At 36.0% G+C, this 21,820-nt stretch overlaps 1 protein-coding gene across 5 annotated transcripts in view; it reads right to left on the bottom strand.

Annotated features, from left to right (window-relative positions):
- COP1 (COP1 E3 ubiquitin ligase) overlaps positions 1-21,820 on the bottom strand; it is a 271,776-nt gene that overhangs the window by 215,578 nt on the left and 34,378 nt on the right. For 4 of the 5 annotated variants that reach the window (XM_082437791.1, XM_082437795.1, XM_082437794.1 and 1 more), the window contains exons 2-5: positions 21,383-21,442; positions 11,650-11,747; positions 5,372-5,448; positions 4,573-4,692 (exon numbers count right to left, since the gene is read on the bottom strand). In XM_082437791.1, coding sequence (XP_082293917.1) covers positions 4,573-4,692; positions 5,372-5,448; positions 11,650-11,747; positions 21,383-21,442 — 355 coding nt within the window. The remainder of the gene's footprint in view (positions 1-4,572; positions 4,693-5,371; positions 5,449-11,649; positions 11,748-21,382; positions 21,443-21,820) is intronic. The other variant, XM_082437792.1, reaches the window with a different exon arrangement.

Genomic DNA, 21,820 nt, shown 5'->3' with positions numbered 1-21,820 from the left:
TGTTCTGGAGGATGAGGCTGGATCTTGTCTTTCTGGTGGGCAGGTCCACGTCCGGTGGTGTATTTTGGGGTGTCTGTGACATTATGATTTTCGGCAGCCTCTCTGCTAATGGGTGTGGCTGTGTTCCTGTCTTGCTAGTTGTTTGACATAGGGTGTGCAGCACTGTATCTTGCTGGTTGTTGAGTGGAGCTGGGTCTTGACGTTGAGATTGAGATCTCTCGGAGATTTTTGCTGTTTGATATTACATGGAGCTAGGAGGTCTCTGGTGGACCAATGTCTTAAACTTGGCTCTCCCACCTCAGAGGCACAGCCCTGACGCCTGGCTGGAGCACCAAGATCCTGTCACCCACACAGCTCAGATTAAAAGGGAGAAAAAAAGAAAGAAAGACGATGAAATGAAATGAAATAAAACAAAATAAAATGAAATAAAATAGTTCTTAAAATAAAAAATAATTATCAAAAAAATTTAACAAGTAATAAAAAAAAAGAAAGAAAGAAGGAAGAGATCAACCAAACCAAAAAACAAATCCACCAATGATAACAAGCGCTAAAAACTATACTTAAAAAAAAAAAAACGGACAGACAGAACCTTAGGACAAATGGTAAAAGCAAAGCTATACAGACAAAATCACACACAGAAGCATACACATACACACTCACAAAAAAATATATATATATATATATAGTTGCTCCCAAAGTCCACCTCCTCAGTTTGGGATGATTCATTGTCTATTCAGGTATTCCACAAATGCAGGGTACATCAAGTTGATTGTGGAGATTTAATCCACTGCTCCTGAGGCTGCTGGGAGAAATTTCCCTTTCTCTTCTTTGTTTGCACAGCACCTGGGGTTCAGCTTTGGATTTGGCGCCGCCTCTGCGTGTAGGTCACCTGAGAGTATCTGTTCCCCGCTCAGACAGGATGGGGTTAAAGGAGCAGCTGATTCGGGGGCTCTGGCTCACTCAGGCCGGGGGGAAGGAGGGGTATGGAATGCGGGGCGAGCCTGCGGCGGCAGAGGCCAGCATGATGTTGCACCAGCGTGAGGCGCGCCGTGTGTTCTCCCAGGGAAGCTGTCCCTTGATCACAGGACCCTGGCAGTGGCAGGCTGCACAGGCCCCCACAAGGGGAGGTGTGGATAGTGACCTGTGCTGCATTGCACACAGGCTTCTTGGGGGCTGCATCAGCAGCCTTAGCATCTCATGCCCGTCTCTGGTGTCTGCACTGATAGCCGCAGCTCGCACATGTCTCTGGAGCTCGTTTAAGTGGCGCTCTTAATCCCCTCTCCTCGCGTACCAGGAAACCAAGAGGCAAGAAAAAGTCTCTTGCCTCTTAGGCAGTTCCAGACCTTTTCCCGGACTCTCTCCCGGCTAGCTGTGGCACACTAGACCCCTTCAGGCTGCGTTCACGCAGCCAACACCAGTCCTCTCCCTTGGATCCGACTGAAGCCGGAGCCTCAGCTCCCAACTCCCACCCGTCCTGGCGGGTGAGCAGACAAGCCTCTCGGGCTGGTGAGTGCTGGTTGGCACCGATCCTCTGTGCAGGAATCTCTCTGATTTGCCCTCCGCACCCCTGTTGCTGTGCTCTCCTCTGTGGCTCCGAAGCTTCCATCCTCTACCACCCACAGTCTCCGCCCGCGAAGGGGCTTCCTAGTATGTGGAAACCTTTCCTCCTTCACAGCTCCCTCCCACTGGTGCAGGTCCCGTCCCTATTCTTTTGTCTCTGTCTCTTCTTTTTTCTTTTGCCCTGCCCAGGTATGTGGGGAGTTTTTTGCCTTTTGGGAGGTCTGAGGTATTCTGCCAGCGTTCAGTCGGTGTTCTGTAGGAGTTGTTCCACATGTAGATGTATTTCTGATGTATTTGTGGGGAGGAAGGTGATCTCCACATCTTACTCTTCCACCATCTTGAAGCTCCTCTCTACTGTCATTTTAATAGCATTAAGGGAGTAAGATAACTACATATGTTTGTTCAGTCTATCATAGAGAAGTATCTTTATATCACTTATCACTATGTGAAAATATTTACTTTAGTTTATCTCCTCAGCTACTCCACCCTATCCCCCCCAACACACACACACACATAGCAGAATCCCGTCTTTTCCACTACCCTTAACACAACATCTTGCACACAGTAGATGCTAATAGAAAACTATGTTTAAAATCATAGGAGAGTCTTGGCAACAATTTTTGGGATATGACACCCAAAGCAAAAGCAAAAAAAATCAAAAATAAACAAGTATCACTATATCAAACTTACAAGCTTCTGCACAACCAAAGAAATGATCAACAAAATGAAAATGCGACCAACAGAATGGGAGAAAATATTTGCAGATCATATATCTGATAAGAGGTTAATATCCAAAATACTGTATATATAGAATTCATATAATTCAATAGCAAAAAAACCCCCAAATAATCCAATTTAAAAATGGGCAAAGGATTTTCCAAATAAGATATTCAAATTATCAACAGGTACATGAAAAGGTGTTCAACCTCACAAATCATTAGGGAAATACAAATCGAAACCACAAGGAGACATCACCTCACACAGGTCACAATGGCCACCATAAAAAGACAAGAAAGAACAAATGCTGGTGAGGATGTGGAGAAAAGGAAACCCTTGTGCACTGCTGGTGGGAATGTAAGTTGGTATAGCCACTATGGAAAATAGTATGGAGGTTCCTAAAAAAATTAAAAATAAAACTACCATATGATCCAACAATCCCATTTCTGGGTATATATCCAAAGGAAATTAAATTGCTATGTCATAGAAATATCTGCACCCTCATGTTCATGCAGCATTATTTATAATTGCCAAGATATGCTAATAAACTAAGTGTCCATCAATGCATGATTGGATAAAGATGTGGTATATATACAATGGAATACTATACAGCCATAAAAATGAAGGAAATCCTGCCACTTGCGACAACATGGATGGACTTTATGAGCAGTATAAATGAAATAAGTCAGAAAGAGAGACAAGCACTGTATGATCTCACTTACATGTGGAATCTTAAAAGAAGAAAACAAAAAAACTAAAAACAACAAGCTCACAGAAAAAGATCAGATTTGTGGTTACTAGGAGCAGGTGATGCGGGAATTGAATGAAGGTTAAAAAGCACAAACTTCCAGTTTTAAGATAAATAAGTACTGAGGATATGACATACAACATGATGACTATAGTTAACACTACTGGAAGGTATATTTGAAAGTTGCTAAGAGAGTAAATCCTAAAAGTTCTCATCACAAGGAAAAAAACTTTTTCTTCCTCTTTTTTCTTGTATCTATATGAGATGATATATGTTTACTAAATTTACTGTGGTAAACTTTTACAATATATGCATCAAGTCATTATGTTGTATACCTTAAACTTACACAGTGCTATACCTCAATTACATCTCAACAAAACTGAAAGAAAAAAATAAATGAAAGATAAAGTCCCCCCCACGCCCCCCTCCAAAAACACAGGAGAAATTCCCACCACAAAAAAGACACAGCATGGGAGACTCATTTTGGTCAGCTCAGCCTCACCTACTCCTTTCTCCTACTAAGAGATTCCCATTCTATTAAGTGGTATCCAGATCCAAGCTATGTTAATCAGAATCTATCCACAGAATTTTTAAAAATCAAGCTACAAAGCTCTTTTTCTTCTTTGATCAAAAAATGTAAATATAAATGAGGAAGTACAGGTGACCACATTATCCACCATGTAATAAAAATCTGAGAAAAGAAAATCAGACCTGTCCTAAAGAAACAGTCATGAAAAGTAAAAAAGAAAAACTCCCAACAACATTCAAGTGTCTGATTTCATTTCCATATAGTCTCCAGAGAAGTGATGGTTCCAATCTTCCCGACATTTGGTTGTTAAGCTCTTCCTTTTTATGTGTGTGAGCTACTCAGTCCCTTATTCTGTCAATTTATATCCCCTTTTTGTTTAAGCTAGGTGTCAGGGTGGGTATTTGCTTGTGCTAAGGTATATATTCTTTATAATGAAGCATACTCAATTCCTACCGAACACATGCAAATTCCCATTTTATATTGTTTACATTTATTTACCAGAAATAAATGCAATTTTTCATTTATTTAGATTCCATTACATGAAACAGGATATAATTTCGTTCCAGTTCCCATCTTTCTAAATGCCCTTAGTTAAGCCACAGACTGCTGCTACTGCCAATCGACACCTGCTGGAAGGATTTTATGTAGATAGAAATAATCACTGTTTTCTCCTCCAAATCCCATATGTGAAGAGGGGAAGATTCACTAGAAGAAAAAATAACCAATATAATTGTTCCCTATTAAAATGAAACTGTACTTTCTCATGATCTTAACATTCAGCTTTTGTTAATATAAACTGGCCATTGCAAGTAAGTTGTATTATAAGGAATTTGTTCTTTCTTTGAATTGAAAAAGGGGAACCTGTTAGAAGTAGTAGCTTGCAGATGTTTCTTGTTGAATAAAACTGGATGGACTGAGTAACACTACCCTATATTTTTAAACATTTCTAGATCTTTTTCAATGCAACTGAAAGAGCACCATTTAAAACAAAATTTTTTAAAGTTCAGGGGCCACTTACTGCTTCCAGTTGTTTCTTCTTCTGCACTAGTAACTCCAACATGAGGTTGACATTGGCCAAATCAAGATTATCTTGGTCAGTTCCCAACAAATCCTGAAATATTTGCCACCTGTGGCCATTCTAAAAACAAAGAAAAGAAGAAACACGACTTCCTAAGACAATTGTTTTAGAGAGTCAAAAATAAATGTTTGCTACTTCCTAATATGTTTATTAGATAACATATCAAAAATAAACTATAACATTCCAACCTATTCCTTCCCAGCTAATGCCTTCTGTCCCCAATGCCTTCTAATTATAATTTAATCACTATTTCTCCCTTAAATAAATTTAAACAATGGATATGAAAGGCATATTTAAGACATGTTAAGTCAGCATCTCTAAAGGTATAATTCTCTTCAAAATAAGTGCCTGGATTTTAATTACTTGTCTAACCATATTTTCAACTTTGTATTTGGTAAGGTATTAATTTAAGCTCATTTGCTTCAATAACTTGGGCTAATCCTCTTAAACTGAGAGTCTTTTTTTTCAAATTACCACCCATAGTTTCACCCTGCCATATAATTCTTCAAATGTCATGTATTACAAGCAAACTCTGACTCAATGTAATCCCACCAGACCTTTCAAAAGATAAGAGTAAATTTTAGGCAATGCAAGTAAGGAAGTTCTTTATTGAATAGAATCTTAAATCTCCTTTAAGAAAAATCAATAATACCTAATTAATATTAAACCATAAAAACAGCAAATTGAGATTTATTAAAAATAGTAATAATTAAAAATAGTAATAAGAGTTGAAACATACGGTGCTACTCACTGAGTGGTCCAATTTGAACCTCTTTTCCTCAAATCTTTGCTTCTGTTTGAGAATGAGCTCATTCACTGAAAACAGAAACAAAACAAAAAGCACACATAATCTATATTTTTATTAAATGTATCGTCCAATTGTTCTATTTAGATGGATTCTATTTAACTTTAAAAAGTCCCAAACCTTAAATAATGCTAAGCAGAAAATGCTAAGTTTTTATTTTATTTCAAATTAGAAACCGTTTTGCTGCAGCTACTACTATTACAACTACTACTATTATTACCACTACCATTACTACAAGAGGAGAATTCTTCAGAATATGTACTTTCTCTTACGTGTCTCAATGATGACACTATCAGCACTTGGAGAAAGACAAGTCTTCACCGTATGAGACTCCCATGCTCTACAGGGTAACTGGCCAATTCTATGAGGTAGGCACTAAAGATTTTTATTTGTTGTTCTTTTTGTTTATGACTTTTCTATAAATATCATGGCAAACACTGTCAGTTACCTATCCATAAACCATTCTAACCTTTTTTAAAAATAAGAATATGATTTTTTTCCAAATGTCAGAATGCCAACTGTCACATACTTTCAGAGAGGCTAGATCCCTCCCTCACTGGCCCCATGGTATGAATCTTGACTAACCTAAGCCAATCTAGTCATATACTCTTGCCAGCAATTGATGGAGGGTAAACTATGTGACCTAGTTTTGACCAACGAAAGGTATGCTGTCTTTCAGAAGAGAAGGATAGAAGAAAAACAAGTTATTTTTCTCCCTTCATTAAGGGATGATATCTGGAACTGCTTAAAGCCATCTTGCAATCTTGAGGGGAGCTAGCCAAAGGACCAACACATCTGCTGGAGACGGAAGGTCAGAAAGATGGAAAGAACTTGATAATATCACTAAGATACCAACTTAACTAATTCTAAAAATTCTTTCTGTATAAATCAATACATTTTCCTTAATGTTCAAGCCACTTTTAATTGGATTATTTTGTTTTTAACACCCAACTGATAAAAAAAATAAACTGATAAAGAAAAGGACAACTAGCACTAAGCTTGTCACCTTATTAGCCTTTAATTTATAGACATTATCCTGTGGGTTACTCTTCACATTTTAGAGATGAGGAAATATTAGAAAGAGCATAAGGAAGTTACTCATGGTGACATACAATACAAGACAGAGCTGGGAAACAAACCCAACTATCTAATACTTCCCACTATACCACAATCTACTACAAATATTTTCGAACAAATCAGAGAGGTTCCAGGGCCACACTAGGAGCCAAGCTTTAAAGATAAGTAAGACTCAACCTAACTAAGACTTAATCCAAGACTCAAGAAACTCAGAGTAGGAAGACAAATATATGTGATGCAGCAGTTATAATATGATAATCAGTACTATCATTGAAATAGATTTAAAAAGAACAAAGGACAAGGATCAATTAAAATATTAACAAGCAGGCTTCACACAGAAGGTGACATTAGAACTGGGCCATAACAGGCACACAGGGACTTACTAAACAGGAAGGGAAGTGGAAAAGAACTCACATTAAGGGTGTGTAGGGGGAATTCCCTGGCGGCCCAATGGTTAAGACTCAGCGCTTTCACTGCCATGGGCCTGGGTTCAATCCCTGGTCGGGGAACTAAGATTCCGCCGCCAAAAAAAGGGTGTGTGTGTGGAGGGGGTAAAGTCATAAAACAGCAGGAGATAAGATGATTTAAAATCAATATAGCTGAAACACAGGGTCAGAGTGATTTTGTCAACGATTAACAGGGGCTAAGAACTAAGGCTGGAACTGTAGACAGATCAGAGCCTGATTCTGAAGAGCCTGTTATCTCACAAGCAGTTATTATTATAATCCAGGGAAGATAAAGGAGAGAACTTGAAATAACGTAGTGGGAATAAAGAGGAGTATGTGAATAAGAATTTAATGTTTCAGTTATAGAATTAGCTTTTTAAATAAAAATTGTAACTTAAATAATTGTAATACTTAAATATGTGCACCACATTGGATTTTACCAAGAAATCTCATATACCACTGAACGTGAATATTCTATATCCATAATTATAATTCTCTGGATCCTTATAATAGCCATAGTACTAAGAACAAATAATGCCTTTCTACTGCTAAAGCTTTCATTCTAGCAATTGTCTTTTCAGAGGCAGGATAGTATAGTAAAAGCACATACTCAAGCCAGACTGCTTAGGACCAAATCCCAATTCCGCCACTTACTGGCTGTATAACTTCACACAAGTTACTTGACTTCTCTGTGCTTTAGTTTCCTCGCTGGAGGAATGAGGATGACAACAATTACCTATGTCGTAGGACTGAGAATTCAATGAGTTAACATACATAAAGCACCTGGGAAAGCACTTGGCAGTAGTAAAGACGTTATGTGAGCTGCCTACATTTTTTTAAACAAGGATTTTAAATTTTGCATGTATGTTGCCTTTTACATTAAAGAATAAGAGGGTCATTCATTAGAGAGATAAAACTATTCAATTTACAAATTTTATACAGAGAGAACGTTAGAAAAGAGATTGCTGGGGGGTGGGGGGCAGGGGTTGGTAGCTGGAGAGATCATGCATCACTGAGGGACTGGGAGAGCTAAGCCTTGGCAGGAGTGTAGGACAGCAACTGCAGAGGTGGGAGGAGAGACATCCCCTCACCCCACATGAGCCTTCCAGGATCAGGAGAGAAAGAGAGTTCTCAAGACCAAGGCGATAGAAAGGTGAAGAGTGAGAGTGTGCCTTCTTTTTTTTTTGGAGCGGGGGTAGGTAGAGGAAGACGAAAAACGAGGGACTGTACTGTAGTGCTTAGGGCATGAAAGGAAAAATCAAAATATCTGTCTTGACAAAAAAGCGCATGACTCTAATGACCAGAAAACCTAATCCTACTTGAGTGTTTGGCTTCCAATTCTTTGCTTTCATTAAAATTGAAGAAAGGAGTAGACTTGTTAATAGGGTATTAAAAATTTTTTTTTTGACTAACTAAGTGCTTTTATTGAAGCACATAATTCAGAAGGAGATCAAAGAACTAACTGACGTAGCAGGAACAAAGTTCCTTCAATCCCCATCAAATTATTTACGTAAGCAAAGTTTCTCATGACTTACCCTTTCAAAAATAAAAAGGAAAAATCTTAAACTTACACAATATTATATGTCAGTTATATCTCAATTTTTTAAAAAGCTGCGATGATCCTAAATAAATAAAAAGAATACAAATGAAACTGAATCCTTGTTCTAGTAATAACCATAAATGGCAATGGAACTAATTGAGAAGGACACCATCACACATTAAGCAGCCGATTTTCAATAAATTTTTATGTCTAATACTTTATAAAATTTATAAATATTTATTTGATCAATTGCATGTCTAATAATTACAATAACAACTCAGATAAAACATTTAAGATTTTTAAAATACTTAATAGAAAATTATGTTCAAAAGAAACTTCAAGGCCTATAAGTTCTATTTTCTGTTACAGAAAAGTATGACAGATAAAGCAATAAGAATTTCAAGCATGAAAATATATTATATAAGGATAAAATTATGTGAGCAATATGCAATTTAAGTATAAGTTCAAAGAGACAAAGAATGAAATTTCCCATTGTTAAAGAAAAGCATTTATTTTTGAATCAATGATAAGTATCAAATCACTATACTATTCAGATTCTACTGGATACATTTTAAAAAGAGATAAAAGCTTATTTTTAAATAACCATATTTACAACACTCCTAAAATTATATCCTTTACAAACACTTAAACTTATAAAGAAAAAATGTGGATGCTCATTTAAAATGTGGCATCAATGTGGGAAGAAGTACATCATTTTTCAGAATTTTTATATGGGTCACCCAAGCAAAAAGGTTTGAAGACCACTGCTACAGAAAATGGGTAGCCCAGCCCTCTATCCATGACTAAGGTAAACGTAAAGCATTAAAAGTGAAGGGTCCTAACCTAGCAATAAAAAAGGTGCAAGTCTACCAAGAACACTTCAGAATCATAGAACTTATACTTATTTTACCATGCTCAAGAGGAAATCTGAAATTACTTTTAAAAGGCTCAAGGTCTTTTTAATCCAACCAAGAACTACAGGCACTATACAAATCATGTAATCTCAGACTAAAGCAATGGGAATAGTTTTTTCAGTACAGAAAAAAACAAATGATGTTCCACTTTCAGAAACAGATCTCAGTAGCATCCTGAGTGCACGGAAACTGAAGGATTAGACCATCTTGACCATCTGTACAAAAGTAAAGACTGGAAAGGGTGATGGACAGTAAAACAGAAATAGATATATCAGGATGAAATGTTATTTCTATGGCTGACATAAATAATCACACTGGAAGCTGCACTATAATTAAAAGACTTCAAATACAGGCATAAAACACACTCCAATTACCCAAAACCAAAAATTTTTATCCATATGAAGAGAAGGTTAAAAACACTTCTCTGGTGGTCCAGCAGTTAAGACTCTGCGCTCCCAATGCAGGGGGCCCGGGTTCAATCCCTGGTCAGGGAACTAGATACCGCATGCCGCAACTAAGAGGCCACATGTCGCCAACAAAGGTCCTGTGTGTGGCAGTGAGGATCCCTCGTGCCACAGCTAAGATCCGGCGCAGCCAAATAAATAAATAAATAAATACTTTTTTAAAAAAAGAAAAAAAACTGTATCATTGCCAAGATAATTTCTAGCTTAGGAAATCAGTAATTATGACTTCACTATTCACTGAATATATACATTTGAGAATATATAAAGTATGAAATTACTTTACATCTTAGCGCTGTATTTTCATATTCCTTCCATATCAGTATAATGGTGTTCTCTCTCTCTCTCTCTCTCTCTCTCACTATTTAGAAATTCACATAACAGAATTTGGACTCATTAAATTTGGTAAATATCAATACCAGAATCTTCAGACCATTGGATTCCTTTCTGTATTTAACCATTCCAAAAGAAGAAGTAATTTTTGAAAGTTATGACAACTCATAGAAAAGTGATTCTAGATGCACAAAGCAGCATCAATCCATGTTTGTGAGTTCATGGACAAAGGGTTCTGCTTTGTGGGACTTCGGTTTCCATTTCACCTAACTTAGCTCATGAAGTCCAGTCCCACAGAGTATCATACCACTCAGTGTTTCTTCTTTTCCTAAGTTCATTCTCCTAGTTTGCCACAAGACTTTATCTACCTAGAAGAACTTGGTATTCCAACAGAAAATCTTCAAAATATTTCCTTCAGGGTTCCTTTCTGCTATGCAATCATCCGATGATTTTCCTTTATGAAAAGATATTGGATTGTACTGAAGAGTGAAAGAGAAAAAAGGATTGAAGCCAATGTAATTTTAGAGCAGAGATAAAAAAAGGAAAGCCATGGCTGAAAAGGTTCCAATTCATGATGTATTATAAACCACCAAACAAATCAAACTGCAACCAAAGCACTGGCAAGTCAGAATCTAATACACAAGTAGACATCACATCCTTAACTCTGAATGTGTTACTCTTTAGAACGAAGAATTATCCTTTCTGATATACATACCCAATAGTGCCCTACTTCATGCCTACCCATAACTGAAAATTAATGTTTGGAAAATTAATCTTCATTCCCAAAAGCTCAAACTAAAGATTTTCCGCAATATCTTAGGCTTTTCAACATGTAGAATTTTTAGATTTTTCATAATTGGTCTCTGACTAGATACTATTCCCAATCACTTACCATTTACCTTAAGCGTTCCCTATTTGTGTCTCTCCTCTCCAGTCACCATTCCTCCCTCAAAAGTTCCATATCCATGTCTTTCTTTCCCCAGTTTTACTTTCCAATTGCCTCCCCAGGTCACAGACTCTCTTCCCCCATCCAGGAGTCCTCATATACAAGTTTTATCTCCCTTCCGCCTCTCCATTAACCTTTTCCTCCATTGCTTCTCACTTCTGCCCCAGAAGTAGAAACAACAGGAACACACAACATGATATAGAGACAGGTATCTGGAACTCTGGCATTCTCCTTTAGCCTCACATTCTGTCCAGCCATCAATGTAAGAATCTAAGAGTTGTACCAATTTTTTTTTAATGAAACTTAAATATAATGATATGGTACATATGGTATAGAATCAATGTCACAACCCGGGGAAGATTGGGAAAAGCACCCTGGTGAGTAGGAGAGAGAGATTGCTTACCTCTAAGCTACGTTCTCTAAATAAATTAGTGCTAACACACCCTTCTGGGAACTAAGTATTTTTAAAAATTAAAAATCATTCCAAAGACTCACCCAAGAAATTAGGATACAGATGGTCAATATTATCCACAACATAGTTACACTTGGGACATCTATTATTGTCCTCCAAACTCTGATGAATACACTTGTAGCTATTAACAAGAGAAAAAATAAAATAGCTTGATTAAATCAGTGATAAATTAATAAACTAGTCACAAAATAATGCCTATTAGTTTTCTATTCCTCACTTTCAACATAAGTTATCTAGCAGTTATCAAATTTATTTCAGCTTATACTTTTATATTATAAAGAAGATACATAGGGCATTTATTAGATAATAGTATACAAAAGTTATTTTAAAATATTATTTAAAAATAAACTCAAATAACAAGCCTACTGGATATAAAATTTTAAAAGATATACTAACTTTTAAGTTTATGCAATTTAAACAGTATATAAAAACACCAAGAAAAACAAACGCCTGTAATTTAGTTAAGCAAACAGACTATCTGTATTCTTGGAGTGCTGATATCCTCAATACAAAAAGAGCTCATTCAAATGAAAAGAAAATAAGTACAGAAAAATTAGCAAGACAAAAATTAGTCAATAAGCATGGGAAATCATCACTTTCATTAGGATGAAAAATTGATTTAAAATTATATATTAGTTTTTATCAATCAGAATAGAAAAATAAAGAAAAAACTGTCAGAGTTAAGGAGTACATATAGATATGAATAATTTCATGTACTGCTGCAGGAACTGCCACTTTCTAGAAGGCAAGTTGTATGGAAAACCTTAAGGCTGTGTATCCTCTTTGACGTAGTGATTTTACTTCTAGGAATTTATCCTATGGAAATAAGCAGATATATATATGTAGAAAGATGTTCAATTCAAAGTTATCTGTAAATAGCAAAATAAATTAGAAGCAACCAAAACACTAGGAAATTGACTACATAAATTTGTAAACATCAATCCAATGCAATGTATACAGCCAATAAAAATCACACTGTAATATGTAACTATACGCCATGAAAAATAATCTAATAACTATTAATAGGTCCAGCTGGACAAATATGATTATGAGAAATTTTTGCCTTCTTAGATTATATATTTCTGTAATGTTTGGTTTTTTACAATTGTGTATTGTCTTATAACAAAAAACTTTGAAAATGTCATTCAACTAAACCCCAAAGAAATATCAAATCGACATTAGGAAAAAAGTCACTATATAATTATGTTACTAAATAAAAATAACCTCTAACACAGTGGATACAATTCCATTTGTTTTAAAAAATTATGTATGTGTACATTTTTTAAAACTTTTAAATTTTATTTATTAAACTATAGTTGATTTACAATATTGTGTTAGTATCAGATGAACAGCTTCAGATTCTTTTCCATTATAGGTTATTACAAGGGATTGAATATAGTTCCATGTGCTATATGGCAAATCCTTACTGTTTATATATTTTATATATAGTAATGTATATCTATTAATCCCATAGTCCTAATTTATCACTCCCCTCTGGTAATAAGTTTGTTTTCTAGGTCTGTCAGTCTGTTTCTGTTTTGTAAGTTAGTTGATTTGTATTATTTTTTAGATTCCACAAATAAGTGATATAATACTTGTCCTTCTCTGCCTGACTTACTTCCTTTGTATGATAATCCCTAGGTCCATCCATGTTGCTGCAAATGGCAATATTTCACTCTTTTTAATGGCTAATATTCCACTGTATATATACCACATCTTCTTTATCCATCCATCTGTTGATGGACATTTAGGGTGCTTCCATGCCTTGGCTATTGTAAATAGTGCTGCTATGAACATTGGGGTGTATGAACCTTTTTGAATTAACAGTTTTCTCCAGATATATGCCCAGGAGTGGGATTGCAGGGTCATATGGTAAATCTATTTTTAGTTTTTTAAGGAACCTCCAAACTGTTTTCCACAGTGACTGCACCAATTTACATTGCCACCAACAGTGTAGGAGGGTTCCTTTTTCTTCACACCCTCTCCAGCACTTATTTATTTGTAGACTTTTTGATGATGGCCATTCGGACCAGTGTGAGGTGATACCTTACTGTAGTTCTGATTTGCATTTCTCTAATAATTAGCGATGTGGAGCATCTTTTCAGGTGACCTGTTGGCCATCTGTATGTCTTCTTTGGAGAAATGTCTATTTAGGTTTTCTGCTCATTTTTTGAATGGTTGTTTGTTTTTTTTGATATTGAGCTGCAAGAGCTCTCTGTATATTTAAGAAATTAAGCCCTTGTTAGCTGCATCACTTGCAAACATTTTCTCCCAGTCTGTAGGTTGTCCTTTGTTTTGTTTACGGTTTCCTTTGCTGTGCAAAGGCATATAAGTTTGATTAGGTCCCATTTGTTTATTTTTGCTTTTATTTCTTTTGCCTTGGGAGACTGAACTAAGAAAATATTACTGCAACTTATGTCACAGGATGTTTTGCCTATGTTCTCCTCTAGGATTTTTATGTTGTCATGTCTTATATTTAAGTCTTTAAGCCATTTTGAGTTTATTTTTGTGTATGCTGTAAGGGAGTGTTCTAACTTCATGGATTTACATGCAGTTGTCCAGCTTTCCCAACACCACCTGCTGAAGAGACTGTCTTTTCTCCATTGTATATTCTTGCCTCCTTTGTCGAAGAGTAACTGACCATCGTTGTGTGGGTTTATTTCTGGGCTCTCTATTCTGTTCCATTGATCCATATGTCTGTTTTTGTGTCAATATCACAATGTTTTGATTCCTGTAGCTTTGTAGTATTGTCTAAAGTCTAGGAGGGTTATGCTTCCAGCTTTGCTGTTTTTCCTCAGAATTGCTTTGGCAAGTCTAGGTCTTCTGTGGTTCCATATAAATTTTATGATTATTTGTTCAAGCTCTGTGAAAAATATCATGGGTAATTTGATAGGGATTGCATTAAATCTGTAGATTGCTTTGGGGAGTATTGCTATTTTAACGATATTAATTCTTCCAACCCAACAGCAGAGGATATCTTTCCATTTCTTTATATCATCTTCAATTTCCTTTATCAATGTTTTATCATTTTCAGCATATAGGTCTTTCATATCCTTGGTTAGGTTTATTCCTAGGTATTTTAATTTTTTGATGTGATTTTAAATGGGATTTTTTTTTCACTTTCTCTTATATTTCATTGTTAGTGTAAAGAAATGGAACAGATTTCTGTATATTGATCTTGTATCCTGAACCTTGCTCAATTCATTTATTAGTTCTAATCGTTTTAGCTACAGCAACCAGACAAGAAAAAGAAATAAAAGGTATCCAGATTGTAAAGGAAGTGGTAAAACTGTCATTGTATGCAGATGACATGATACTCTATATAGAAAATCCTAAAGATTCCACACAAAAACTGAAAGCATTTAAATGTGAACATTTAAAATAAACCGAAAAAGACATTCACCATAATGTTAACAGTATGTGCCACTGGGTAATATAATTATGGGAAACTTTTTCTTTGTAGGTGTCTACAAGTTTCTATAGTAAACATGTACTGCTCCTAACAATCAGGAAAAAAAATTACTTCTAAGAAATTAAAAGGGTGATTTACATATAAGATGATCCCTAAAAAGACAGTACCTCTTTTATCCTGTGTCCAAATTACTATAAATTTGCTTCAGCTTCATAAACTGAAGCAGATTTTTATATCTACCTACTTCCCTCCACCTTATCAAAACAAAACGCTACATCCATCAGGTTGCTCTGTTCTAGTTATCATCTACTTTCTCATCTCACATTTGTTACTTGCAAGACAAGCAAAAAGAAGGACATTATAGGGAATCAATGTAGCAGTGGTCTTTGGCACAGTACGGGGGCCCAAAGATTAAACACCTGGCATATAACAGGTACTCAAATATTACATACAGAACAAATGACTTGCACAGTGTTCCAGAAACAACATCTTCAGCTCCTGCAACTATGACAAGGCTAGGAGTACCATATTACCAAAAGATAGGCTCCATATCTGAGAGGAAACTTCCTACATGGAAATTTCAATGAAAGAAATAATATACTAAATTTTTTTTTCATTTTATTGCAAGGGAAAAGCATAAAGAAGATATGCAAATACAATAGATTAAGAGCTCCAACATGGGAACATTTATAGGCTGCTTAGGGGAAAAGGAAATGAGTTAATATTACCAGAACACATGCCAACATGACAAGATTTAATCCTTTAAAAAAACCTGCAGGGAATTCCCTGGCAGTCCAGTGGTTAGGACTCAGTGCTTTCACTGCCGTGGCCCAGGTTCAATCCCTAGTTGGGGAACTAATATCCCACAAGCTGTGCTGTGCAGCCAAAAAAAAAAAACCCTGCAAGTTCAAATAAAGCAAGTCATGAAGGAGAGGATATGAGAAAGTTATTAAAGACAAGAGACAGGGATTGACAGATAAGCAGAAGAAAGACATTTGGGGTTTTAGCAAATGGCTTTTGAAAAGAAATGGTAGTCAGAAAATGAGCAAATAAAATGACAAGGAAAACAAGCTAAATTGTTAAGCCAGAGAAAGAGTGTGTCAATATACAAGAAGTTATTCCTGAATCCAACAGAACATTCTCCTCTCCCTTCTTCAGCATCCTAATCATATCCCTTGTCAGTACCATACCATCCTCTCCTAGAAGAAAAAAATAGTCTAGGACACAGCCAGAAGGAACTGTCCTCAGAAACAGAAGCTCAAATGACTTTTCTGCATTGTACTTGATAATATCCATCTATACTATAAAATTTAAATGAATCAAATTACACGCCACTGTATAAAACTGCAGTGATAACAAGATGTATCAAGTTTATTTTATAACATCTATTGCCTCACTACCACCTTGGGTAGACCCTCCCTAGTCTGAGAAATAGTAACTGTCTTATTCTGTACTTAATCTGTGTATGTGTTTGTCAGCCCCTCTTCTATTTGCTCATTAAAAGCAGAGATTTGTTTTACTCATCTCTGTACCCTCAATATCTAGCACAATATCCTGTTAAAGAGTTGGAACTCAATAAATTCTGAATCCATGAGAAAATAGATATAACCAAAAAAGAAACATACTTCTGCTGCCTTCTGGGTCATATAAAACACTGCAAGAAAGTCTCAATACAGTAACTCTAATTCATTCTCACTCATCTATCTCCTTGACCATCACCAGCCCAAATGCAATGTTTTGGATTCCAAAAGAAGAGTATATGCCTAAACTAGTGATCGAAATAGGTGGGCAAAAAGAGATAAGAAGGATATATATTTTGGGTCTACCTGAGAAATTTTCAATAGCTACTCACACTGCAACTCTTAAAAAAATTTATTCAGTACCACAGTGTGCTAATGGTACCTATGTCCCCTGATAAGTGTAGATCTGACCACAAAGAATGAATATTCCTCCACAGATGTATACAGTTGCTCTGTTTCTTCTATTAAGTATATACCTACCTACAAAATATAATTGATTTTTCTGTCTGTGTCAACAGGGATGAGTAGATACAGAAAACTGAATAATTAGAAAATTCTCAAAAAAGAAGGAACTATAAAAAGAACAGAAAAAAAAAAATCAGTACCAGTGGTTGTATATAAGAACCAGGTACAAAAAAAGACTAATAATAAGGTACGAGATGATGGATTAGTCAAAAGTCCCAAACGGCAAACTGACACCCAGGCTTGATCACAGGTATGCTGCAAGATGACAACACTGAGGGACCCTGTTAATTATAACTAATTTGTATTGAAGCAAACAGTAAATCAGGAGCTGACATACATGAGGTCTGAGAAGCAGAGGGCGGGGGACAAGCTGGAGGCATAAAGGGGAAAGAGAAAGAGCAAACCTTATCTCTATGTCATACAGAAGCCAGATTTTTTAAATTACATCATTGAGTTTCAGTTAGATTATAGCTAATAGCAGGTTCACTGTGAAGTGGGAATGATTTAAAGTGAAAGAACTTCCCGCTACAATGTCTCCAACCTGTTACTAGGAAAGACTTATCATTTTTAAGTGGGACAAGGAATAAACAGTTGATGTGGCCCAATTTGATTTAGTGTTAATAATCTGGATGGAGCCTTGAAGTGGTATACTGCTTGGCTCCAGGTAACCAGCCAGGGTTCAAGTTAGCAAACAGTTGATACAACAGGCTACTGTTAATGACTGAAGTTCCACAGGCCTCTCATGTCTCATGGTAAATAATTAAAAGCTTTTGCTTTCAGCAAAAGAACAAAATGTCTCACAGTTTATCAAGCGTGGCAATGGGACTGTCAGCTTCCACGTTTATTGGCTCCTACGAATGTTATCATCCCTATCCTACCAACACCTGCTTTCTGGTAGGTATTTTAAAACACAATCACAGGGACTTCCCTGGTGGCACAGTGGTTAAGAATCCGCCTGCCAATGCAGGGGACACAGGTTCGATCCCCGGTCCGGGAAGATCCCACATGCCACGGAGCAACTAAGCCTATGTGCCACAACTACTAAGCGTGCACTCTAGAGCCCGCGAGCCACAACTATTGAAGCCCACACCCTAGAGCCTGTGCTCCACAACAAGAGAAGCCACCACAAGTGAGAAGCCCGCGCACCACAATAAAGAGTAGCCCCCACTCGCCACAACTAGAGAAAGCCTGCGCACAGCAACAAAGACCCAACGCAGCTAAAAATAAATAAATAAAAATAAATAAATAAATATTTTTTTTAAAAAACACAATCACATCAGAGTATAACAAAGTAACTTGAATTGTAACAAAGATCTAAACTTTATTTTTATTTGAAGGTAAAAAGAAGGTATTTAAGAAACCAACGAACTAAACTCACACCATGAGGATTACAGGACTCACTGAAAAGGCCAGGCCTGTCTAGTTATAAAGTCAATCAGTAATTTATTGTACTTCACAACACAGTGAAGCAAGATCACTGAACTGATTCAGCAGACTCTTAAGCTTTTTTAAATGCCACAGTGAACATGTTAGAGAAGGGCAGTTAGGAAAAATGGAAACCTCACTTTACAATCTGTTTCACACTTCAACACCTTCAAATCTGTGAAAGAAGAGAGGTGAAAGGGTAGGAAGACAATGGGGGTTGGGGGCCAGAGAGCAGCAGCAGATGACATGTTGACTGACTTGACAAAAGTAAGTTTTAGACCCAGACCTAGATTCCTGGTCCACCAACTTCAAGAACTTGCTCTCTTAGCTTTATATCAGTAGTTCTCAACTAAGGGCAACTTTGTCCTCTAAGGGATATCTGGCAATGGTTGGAGACATTTTTGGTTGTCACAACTGGGAGTAGAAGGGTTGTTACTGGGTTACTACAGAAGCCAGGGATACTGCTAAACAATCTAAAATACCAAGGACAGTTACCCACAACAAAGAATTATCTGGTCTAATATGTCAATACTACCAAGGTTGAGAAAGCCTACCATAAATCACCCAGTTTTCCAGAATAATCAAAATCCAAAGTCTCTAAGAGAAGTATATGATTTCCTATGGAATGCTAAGGTGCTGGATCAATTAATGGACCAAAGAGAACACTACTGCTAAACAATCACCCTGAAAAGACCAAAACCATACATGTGTCAAGATCCACATGACCAGAATTTCAGTAGCAATATATAGAAGAAAGTGATTCACAAATGATAATAATGTCAATGCAATATACACCAGGAAATAAAAATCATTTAAGAAGGCAAGATGGCCTTTTTTTAAAAACCAACAAAAAGATTTTGAAAGAATACACAATCACTTCTTACCAGAGATAATCTTTGAGGAAGTAGAAAAGAAAGGCTAGGGGAAGGGAAACATTTACATTTCATATTATACCTTTCTGTACAATGAAAGTTTTTATAGCCAACAGTATACATTGTTCTTATCATTTTGATAACTTTTATTTTAATAAAGGACACAGATAATGCAAGCTAAGAAAGCTATTTTTATTCTAAAATTTCTTTTTAAATGACTGGCAGATTGGATATACCTATCAACAAAGCACTGCACTCCAGATCAAACTAAAGGACTTACAAACTGGTAACAATACTCGTCTTCACTAATGCATATCAACCTACCAGATATCGTATTCAACCTCAGTATAAAATTGTGGGTCTAACTTCAACATGAATTAGAATAATAAGGTATATTAGAACACAACAGAAATACTAAACAAAGAGCGTAAATAATTTAGGGAGATGACTGATTGCAAGTAGAATATACCACCCTCAATCAAATAAATAGGTAAATAAACTAAAGGAATTAAACATACACAAATTACATGCCCATTAGGATGACCACTATTAAAAAAAAAACAGAAAATAACAAGTGTTGGAAAGGATGTGGAAAAATTGGAACCCTTGTGCGCTGTTGGTGGGAATGTAAAATGGTACTGCAGGTATGAAAAAGAGTATGGAGGTTCTGCAGAAGATTAAATACAGATGTACCACATGATCCAGCAATTCTGCTTCCAGGTATATACCTGAAAGAACTGAAAGCAGGATTTCAAGAAGCTATTTATACACCAATGTTCAAAGAAACATTATTTACAATAGTTAACAGCTGAAAGCAACCCAAGTGTCCACAGAGAGAAGAATGCACAAACAAAGTATGATATATGTGGTCATCCCTCAGTATTCACAGCAAATTGCCATCAGGACTCCCATAGATACCAAAATCCAAGGATGCTCAAGTCCCTTATATAAAATGGTGTAGTATTAGCATATAACCTACTGTATATCCTACTGTATACTTTAAATCATTTCTGGATTACTTATAATAACTAATACAATGCAAATGCTATGTAAATAGTTGCCGGTGAGCTGCAAATTCAAGTTGTGCTTTTTGGAATTTTCTGGAATTTTTTTTTCAAATACTTTGGAATTGTGGTTGGTTGAACCCACAGATGCTGAACCCGCAGATACAGAGGGCCAACTGTATATGCAATGGAATGTTATTCAGCCTCAAAAAGGAAGGAAATTTTGACACATGCTACAACATGGATAAAACTTGAGCACGCTCTGCTAAGTGAAATAAGCTAGTCACAAAAGACAGATACTGTTTGATTCCATTTATATGAGGTATCCAGAGTAGTCACATTCACAAAAAGTAGAATGGTGATTGACAGAGGTTGGGATAAGAGGGAAATGGCACTTGTTGTTTAATGGGTATAGTTTCAGTTTTGCAAGATAAAAATGTTCTGGAGACTGATTTGCACAACAATGTTACAATACTCAATATTACTCCACTTAAAAATGGTTAAGATGGTAAATGTTAAGATAAGTATATTTTATCACAACTGAAAATCTTTTAAAATATACAGATTAGCATGACATATAACCTAAAGACAGCACTGAGCAGTGTTAAAGAACACAGAATTTTTAATCCTCTAATATCCTTTTCCAATGACCTTCCAGCCTGCTTTAATGGCCCTCGCATCTATCCCCCACAAGTGAGTTAAAGGTGCTTCATGCTTCATCCTAATTACCCAGCACCCCCCAATTTCCTAAGACAGCAGTCAAAGCTCTTTAAACAATTAAGAAACCCAAAAGTCTATTTTTATAAAATAATATAAATATTATTATTATATTATAGTTTCATCTATAAGGCTGATAGTAAATCTAAGTATTTCACAGAAATTATACCACCAACCACATGTTTGCCTTGATCTGTCAAACCTGTAAAGGTATATCGGTCAAGGAAATATGATTCAAAATAAGCAACAGTAGCTTTAAAAACATAACTTTCTCACTGGCTACATTTACACACAAGTTAAAAATTGTCAAAAGACAATTTCACTAAATAAAATCATCTTACCAAAAGCTGTGGCCACACTTCGTCATGTATGCTTCCTCAATCATATCAAAGCAGATAGGGCTAAAAACAAAATAGAAAAATAATTAATATAGTTTTTAAGTAGAGTGCTTAAAAATTGGAAAAAGTCAGTAACAATACCAACAAAATCATATTTCAATACATAGCTAAGTCTTTGAACTTTCTATTGATGAGATGAAATTTCTATTGAGCTGAATGAACTTTAGGGGACTGCTGGTAAAATGACAATTTGTTCAAGATGGCCTTAAGCACCATCAAGTTCTAAGATGAATTAAATGAATAATTTAACTGACTCCAATACTTTAACTTGACCATGAATTTTGATAGTATAATGCAATCACGAGTGCTTAAGTTCTACCATCTTTTTCAATCATCCCTGGTACAAAACCATCTAAATGCTCTATTTCCTATCTCAAAGAA

This window comes from Balaenoptera physalus, assembly GCF_965194825.1.
Source record: "Balaenoptera physalus genome assembly, chromosome: 1".
NCBI lineage: Eukaryota > Metazoa > Chordata > Mammalia > Artiodactyla > Balaenopteridae > Balaenoptera > Balaenoptera physalus.
Note: the sequence above shows the minus strand (reverse complement) of the source record. Positions and strands in the feature narration are given on the sequence as shown.